This window comes from Simochromis diagramma, unplaced genomic scaffold, assembly GCF_900408965.1.
Source record: "Simochromis diagramma unplaced genomic scaffold, fSimDia1.1 OVJJ01000545.1, whole genome shotgun sequence".
Taxonomy (NCBI): domain Eukaryota; kingdom Metazoa; phylum Chordata; class Actinopteri; order Cichliformes; family Cichlidae; genus Simochromis; species Simochromis diagramma.
The window spans coordinates 5670793-5679054 of NW_024387371.1; the positions used below are offsets into that span (position 1 = coordinate 5670793).

General features: G+C 37.4%; 1 protein-coding gene across 1 annotated transcript; it reads left to right on the plus strand.

The window, feature by feature from the left end:
* Window positions 1–2410: 2410 nt before the first annotated feature.
* LOC120718881 (chemokine-like protein TAFA-2) lies at window positions 2411–3919 on the plus strand. Its single transcript, XM_040007608.1, has 3 exons — window positions 2411–2431; window positions 2983–3175; window positions 3406–3919. The coding sequence occupies exons 1-3, from the start codon at window positions 2411–2413 to the stop codon at window positions 3555–3557; spliced, it is 366 nt and encodes a 121-aa protein (XP_039863542.1). The 3' UTR covers window positions 3558–3919.
* The last annotated feature ends 4343 nt before the right edge of the window (window positions 3920–8262 follow it).

Consider the following 8262-nt stretch of genomic DNA (forward strand, 5'->3'; position numbering starts at 1 on the left):
GTAGGTGAATTAATAATTTATCCATCAAGAAAAATTCAAATTCCAGAAGCAAAACTGATGTAGATCGTTTATGTGAGATCGCATCACTAGCAGTGTTGGTTCAAATACTAAAAGGAAGAAAAAACAAGTTGAGTGTATGAATATTTAGATATTCGTTTGTTTGTTTGTTTGTTTTCAGAAATGATGCATTAAAAGACACGACTTAAATGGAAAAAAGGGAAATTTCCCTCACTAAACTAAAACTGATTGCCTGTATTGTAGTGTTTACTTTTCCCACACATTTTCTGTAGAACATCTTAAACTGTCTACTTGACAAATGAATTAAGAAAGTAATCCACAGTTAAATCAATGATGAAAATCATGCTATAATAGCTATAATTGGAGCCTTAAACTTTATATGAGGGGGTTTAGTGATGAATGAAAATGCCTCAAGCCATCTAGCGCAATGATGCATTGCTTGATGCCACATTGCTCTGTATAATTTATTGCTGTAATTTGACATAAAAGTCCATGTCCCACTTTTTTTTTTGTGCCTCATGTGGAATACAGCTTGTTTTGGAGGAATGTTTAGCTTTGCACACAGAGCCGTTCACAGCTGAAAGGATAATCTCAGAAATGAGTGCAAGGACCTACTCTCATCTGCCTCTCATCAGGCTTTTGTTGGCATTTCTTTGATTTGCCTTGGCTTAGCTTGGTGATGTCAGAGTCATAATCGGGCAAATAGATTCTGTGATCTGGAGGACCACTTGTCAGAGTGAGAATATATCAAAAGAGTTTAATATGGTATTTTTAATTTGTTTAATGAAAATTGTCTCTTAAAGTTTGCATGAATATTTTTTTTGTGCAGACACTTGAAGATGAAGATGAACATAAGGACACAAGCATTACACTGGGGTCTCCTCCTTCTGTGTATAATGAGCCTCTGCATCCAGCTTGTGTCCAGTGGCAACCAAAGCTCCCGAGGAAAGACAGGTAAGACCCAACCAGACCGTTGGCACCCCCAGAGGAACTCATTATGGCTTTTTGGTCACTATTGTGTTGGTCTGGTACACAGTTAAAGGCCCAGTGCCACCCTAAGGCATAAGTGCTAAACCCTCACAGACTTAATTGTTGTCATCTGGTAAGGAATTGGAGGCTGCACATGCTCAAATACAATAATATTTCATACTGTTGTGAGTGGGACTTGTTATTTCACATTCTTATTTTCTTCATCACAAAAACAGCCATAGAGAGTAATTGCCTGATTTGAACATCTTCCAGTCTTTACCGTTTAGAAAGAAGAAAAGGCAGTTCTTGCTCTGCTCTTAACACAAGCATAATTGGGAAAAAATTGAAGTTAAAGTATTACAAACAAATAAAGTAAGTCTTATATGGTATATGTTTTTAATGCCTATTTAAAGTCTTTTTGTTGTTGTTGTTGTTGTTTGTAATGTTAGGGTATAACATCCCAACATGTTGGACTACTGGTAGTTCAAAATCTGCGGAAATGCAAACTTGTGGAAAGTTTGCATAAAGGGATCCAAATGTCTGATAGGAGAGAGCTCCCATGCACTTCATGATTTCATATTGGGACAGTCCTAAACCTCTCACGGTCTGAGCAGGAAGGTGCATCAAAGCCTGTGAGTTTGTGAGTGTAGAGACTGGGACTAGGCTCAGCTTTTGCAACGAGATCCAGAGAAACATTTTTGCTATTTTATTTTATTTTATTTTTTAGATGTAAATATGTTTTCATGTCATATATACAGAGCTTCATAGTATGTCTTCAGAGTTCTAAAGTAGTGATTCTGTAGAACATTCCCTCCTGAGGTTATGAATTCGCTAAACCATATCAGCCTACTGTAGTTTGACCAATTTCCAACCTAGAGGTCAGACCCCCTCTAAGTGGTCAAATGTGTGGTTTGTGAAACATATTAGATTTAATTTAATTTTAAGATTATGCTATAACATTAATAGTCATGTAAACAAAGATTACAATTAGTCTTTTTTTATGATAGCAGATCATGGATCTGACCAGGTACAAGCAGACAATTATACAGTTGAACTGCCACATAGAAACTGTTTTTGTGAGGGCTCAAATGAAGAAATGATTGGGAAGCACTACTTGAATCTAATTTTTAAGCTTATACAGTGTTATTCAATATGATGTAACAAAGAAGTAACTATTGACCTCTAGCTGTCAGACAAATGCGGCTGAATAAAAAGGGCATATTTGTGACTGAAATGCTATGGAGTAGAAGTCCAGTACAGAAGAAAATGGATACATTTCAGTGAAGTATATGAATTTCTACTTAAGAAAATACACTCACAAACAACTGCAATGTTAAGCCCTAAACCCATCTCTATGTTTTGAATAATTTTGCATTTGGCATGAGTGCTTTAATTGTAGTCTGATTTAAAACACCGTTTAATTATGAATTTCCAAATCCTGCAGGTATTGTTGACCATGGAGCCAGCCTGACACCTCAGTTCAAAATTAGCAATATTCATGCCTTTTTGTAGGCTTGTTTCTCCTGCTCTCTAGCACCCCTTAAACTGGAAGTTCAGTTTTAAGTGCAGCAGAATGACTCATCAGTGATAATCCCTAAAAGCAGCATTCCTTTATGCAGATTTCTGTGCAGAGATGCAGATGCTGCTTTGAAATGTCTGCTCGTGTTCTTTATTATGCTAATTTCTGATACTGTGAAACATGAAATTATCTTACTGAACATAATGATAATTGCTGCTAATATGTTTGCAGCATTTGAAACCCCATCCCCCTGCCTGGTGCATGAGTGCTGGTGCATTTCCTCCACTTGGTGGTGCTGTAGTTTCAAAAACAGCAAAATTAGGTTTAATCAATAAGAACTAAACTGTTTTCTAACTGTAACAAAAGATTAGATCTCAGATGTCATTAAGCCTAGAAGTGATTGCCTATAATTCTGTCATTTTTAAAAGATTAAAATCAGCCAGGCTGCCGCAACCTGCACGCAAAACTCAGCGTAGAAGATTGGTATCATTCCCTTCAAAATTTCTTTCTCAGGGTCATCACAAGAGAGGACAGGGACTTGTGAAGTGGTTGCTGCTCATCGCTGCTGCAACAAGAACAAAATTGAAGAACGCTCTCAAACTGTCAAGTGCTCCTGCTTCCCAGGACAGGTAGCGGGGACAACAAGGGCTCTGCCCTCTTGTGTTGAAGGTAATATTACTAGGACCCTCTTTCAGCTCTCTTAAAGTGAAATATTTCCTCATGACATGCATGTATTACAGGTCAGAGTAGAGTTAGTTTCACTCGAGTCCACTAATACTGAGGCATTTAAGAATCATAAGAGTGTGACATTTGACTGAGATGCTTTTTCCAAACAAGGCCTTTTTTGAAGTCCTTTTGTCTATAAAGTGACCTTTTGCTGTGTTCGTCTCCCCCTCCAGCCTCTATTGTGCGACAGAAATGGTGGTGTAAAATGGAGCCGTGTCTGCAGGGGGAGGAGTGCAGAGTCCTCCCTGACCTCACTGGCTGGTCATGCATCTCTGGAAATAAAGTGAAGACCACAAAGGTGAGCAGAGGGCCTGCAATAGTCTGAGGTTACATCGACACAATAACTTTTTCATCTTAAAACAATGTTTTAAACATTATTCACCCAAATCAATATTTTAGTACAAAATCAATTTCACTTAATGCATGCATACTTGTATCACACTGATTAGTTATATACATACTGGATATGTATTTTGCTGGTGTAAACAGGAAGCAGAGGATTCAGAGGAAAAAGCAATGGCAAAAAGTTGCTTTGACTGATAATGAAATCAGTCCAAAGATAATGAAAATGTTACAGAAAGTTGTTGCAAACCTAATATGGTAATGGCAAAATTAGTCCATCTTTAGTGGAAGCCATACCAAGCCAGGAAAGATCCATCCATCCATCCATCCATCCTCATCCATCCATCCATCCCTCCATTCATCCATCCATCCATCCATTCATCTTCTTCTGCTTATCCAATTTAGAGTTGCGGGATAACCAACATATGAAGGATGAAATCCTATTATTTTGGGCTAACTGTAATATTTTGACTTAATTTTGTGAACTGAGTCTGTAATGTCTATCTATGTTCTCAGTCATCCAGCCATGCTAGTCTTCAGCGTTTGAAAAGAAGGCAGCCGGACTGATTCTGTATTATTTCCCAAAATCTACATTTACAGCTCTGTAGAGAATTAACTAGTTTGGACATGAGCCCTAGCGGTTGTAAAAATTACATATTTTAAAATGAAAATAGATTAGTGTGGGTGCACCCAGAGTCACAGTGGAAGCAGCCCTACAAAAGAAATAACACATAGTGACTTTAATTTCATACATGGTATTTATAGATGCTTAAATACAGTCGCACAAAAAAATCTTCTCCATTTTCACTGTTCACTTTCATGCAAACAGGGTCTGACAAACTTGTGAATGCTCATCATAAAGCTTTATTTTAGTAAGCACTCCTTTGATGCTCAAAGATTCCACAATCAAGCATAATCACTGCTCCCAGTGCCCATATCAACCCCTTTGCTTGCACCAGGCACAGTGGGCTCAGAAACCCTAATTCTATAATCTGGTGAATGATGGGGCCAAGAGGACAAACATGAAATAAGCTGTGAACTAATACCAAAGCAGTAAAACCCATGTAATTAAATCTGACGACCAAAGGAAACCCCACTGTATTCAAATAAATAAATAAATAATTAAAATGCACATTCTCAGAAGTTGCCTTTTTGATCAGCTGTATTCTATAAATGATTCATAGTAGAGAATATTTTATAGTGAGACAGGGAAAGTGAACACATGCAGCATATAGAAAGTGATCACTGTCTACAGAAGTCATGTGATCATCAGATTATACTCCCAACAGAATAGAACAAAAGCACATACTTTTGTCCTTTTTGCTAACCCCTGCATTTGTTACTGTCACTGAGCTTTTTGAGCCTTTTGCTCACAGATCGGGCATACAGTTTAAAACACTTTACTGGCTACTTTACTTTAGACAGTAAATAAAAACACACTGCTCACTTCTGGTTTAGCACTGTGGATTTTGCTGTGGAAATTAACAGCTGTCTCAAACAGATTTTTATCAGCAATATGTAGTGTACGCTAATGAATTTGCTTCCTTGTTCACTCATTCACTTCTCTGCATCTAATGGATGCTTAATAGCTTAGTAAGCACTAAATTGAAATTATGCGTACTTAACATAATTTTACATCATCATTGACAGCTGTTTGCAAATTCTTGAGATAGAGAGCATTTCTCTTATCGCAGCAACACACGCTTTCTTAGAATTTGGAGAAATTCAATCCCTCACAAGCCATTACAGATACTCAGCTATGATTGGGGTAATGAGCGGAGTTTAACGAGGGATAGATTGAAAATAGAACAAATTCGACAGTATTTAACTTTCTTTTCAGATGTACTGAAATCATTGTGATGGAGAAAAATCTAAATGTAATTTTCTTTTTTTCATTTATTTTTCATTTTCAGGTGACACGGTAGCAAGACAGAAGCTCCAGCTAATCAGTGCAAGCCCATACTGGTCTGCCTCGGTCAACTTAAATAACATTACACTGTGAGGATAGTGAATGCCCCGTCAGATGGAGCACAGAACAATATAGATTTAATTAGATATGGCTCAGCTTTGCAGAAAATTATCATTTTAATTTGCTTTGTCTTGGAACAATTTTGGTTTGTGTTAATGCCATGGCATAGAGAATCTATTAGCAATTGACCTGGGATAAAATGATCCAGCACCTTTTCCAATCCAAATGAACAGCTTTTGCAAAAGTCTATCATTGTGTTTTGCGCTTGATATTCTGGGCACATTGTGATGCACTCAATCAAAGTTTGGATGGGTCTGCTGGCAGACACTTAAAAAGAGATTTTGTGGATTTTCAGGAGGCAGAATGTGAATCCAGTCAGTGGCCTGTGACTCTCTCAAAGCAGAAGCCAACAAATTCTGAGAAATTTATTATTATATAGCATTTGTAGACAACCCTGTCTCTTAACTTACTCTGAGTTTCATAAGAGGTCCGCTCCCTTTCCACAAAGAAGCACTCTCTCAAACACGGCACGAACACACACACACACACACACACACACACACACACACACACACACACACACACACACACACACACACACACACACACACACACGCACACACACATGGCTATGCATACACAAAGGCTGCTTTTTGACTCCACTGGTTGGACGGGCCACCACCTGCAAGGCTGTGATGGCATGCACACAAGCATGAAGCTCTGATGCAAAACAAGGACTGTTTGAAATGCTAATCATGGGGAGAAAGGGGAGAGAAAAGAGAAGAGGTTCTTCTTTACTGCTGAGAGTCTTTACATCATGCTTTTTTTTGTTTCTGTTTGTGCTCCTGTGGAGGGGACTATGCTTATAGTAATGATGGGAAACACTGACAGTTCTCTGCCTTGAAGCAAATCGTAGCCACTAACACAACACAATGTTTACCTTTATTACCACTTCATCACTTGTCCTCTTTATATAAATAATATTCCTTCTGGACCCACCTCGATTACCTCTCTTTTATCTCTTGAGTTCAGGCAGATACTTTGCAATTTACCTTTGAAATGAAGGGACCAAAAAAAATGAAAATAAAAACACAAATACAGCAGCTGCAAATCATTCCAACTTCCAGCATTAGACTTGCATGCATAACATCCGCTGCAAGTTGAAAGCAGCTGAACTCAACATAAGACGTTTATGCATGATTTATATTTTACATATTATTGTTTTAGTAGTGACAAGAGTCTTCACTGAAAGGTCTGAAACTCAAGTGTTTACACGTTGGCTATTTTGTAAGCGTTCAGGTTTAATTCTTCCTTAACTCTTGCAGTGCTGTGAATTCATTTTACGGGATGCAATATGTAAATCTAAGATCATGTAGCGATACAGTATTCAATCACGCTGGATGTTTTTTACTGGTTTTAGATGACAGTAGTATCTCATGGAATCTGTAGTTCAAAAGTTCATCTCCTTTGTGTTTCTTCTTTTTCCTGGAAATTGTTTTTATAGCTCAGAAAATAATTCAGAGGATAGCAGTGAGAATAGAAACATAGGGCCTTTGCAATGCTTTCCAGATGTAGATTAGTATATGCATACATCTTAAGCAATGAATGTCGCAGACAGAGCTCCATATGCCATGTTTATGTTGATCTCATCGAGGTATATAGGGAATTCCACCTTTCTTTCTTTCTTTCTTTCTCAAATTGTTCTTTTTTCATGAGCTTGCACTTAAATGTGCCTGATGGGACGTTTTGAGATTCTTCTGATTTTGAGATTTAGATTTCTTTATTTGTGACACAAAACCCTTCCTCTAAATCACTCTAAATGTGATATGCTTTTGAGTATTTTGTAGGTTCACTGGCTAGTTTTTAACCATTCTGACAGCAGTATTACAAAACTGCAGACCTTGTAAACTTGTCTGACATAGTTAGGACAAAGTAGGGTGATGGTGCTTTAACATTTGCACTGTTTTTGTATAAAAACTATAGGTGCAATAACAGAAACCATTTAAAATGTAATGCAATCCATTGTACAACTGTTGTATATGGCTATACTGAATGAATATACTATACAGTCGTGTTGGGATTTAGTGCATTTGTTCAAGATATACAAAAGAGTCCTACAGTGATCTGCAATATTTATTTGTTTAATTTAGCTGCACGTATAACTGAAAAACTCCAAACATTCTGTGGTAGTAAACACAGTATCATGGGGGTTTTGGAGTGTCAGACTGACAATATATGCAATCAGAAGCTACTACCTCAGGCATTAGAAACAGAAATTATCGTTGCAGTCACAACAGTTTTTAATAATTTGTCACTCTTGATTTTGTTCAATTTTGACAGCCGACGCTTCTCTCAGTGATGCAAACTCTGGGAATAAACCAAAAAATATTTATTTACTCTCAAACCCTTCAGAAATATGGATTGTGAACGCTATCTTGTTAAAGATGCTTCTCAGTGACTGATTTAACTCCTCAGGCTTGAACTGAAAATGAAGTTTACTCACAGAAAGATCACTGAAAGTTAAACCAAGGAGCTGGTTGAGTCCCACGGGAGTCTTTTCAATGTTCTTGCTCATTGAACCACATTGTACTTTTTGAATTTAAAATAAAATTGTATTTTTAAAGTTCCATAATTCCCAAACTGTTCTTGAACTGTTTGTGAATAAATATTTAGAATGACCAGGAATTAAAATGGAAAAAAAGACACATCCACTGGGAAT

Bases quoted from the DNA above. Each gene is read 5' to 3' on its own strand.
- LOC120718881 (XM_040007608.1), top strand. From the start codon at position 2,411: ATGAATTTCCAAATCCTGCAG. The intron at 2,432-2,982 runs GTATTGTTGACC...AACTCAGCGTAG, and splicing joins TGAATTTCCAAATCCTGCAG to AAGATTGGTATCATTCCCTT. The intron at 3,176-3,405 runs GTAATATTACTA...CTCCCCCTCCAG, and splicing joins TCTGCCCTCTTGTGTTGAAG to CCTCTATTGTGCGACAGAAA.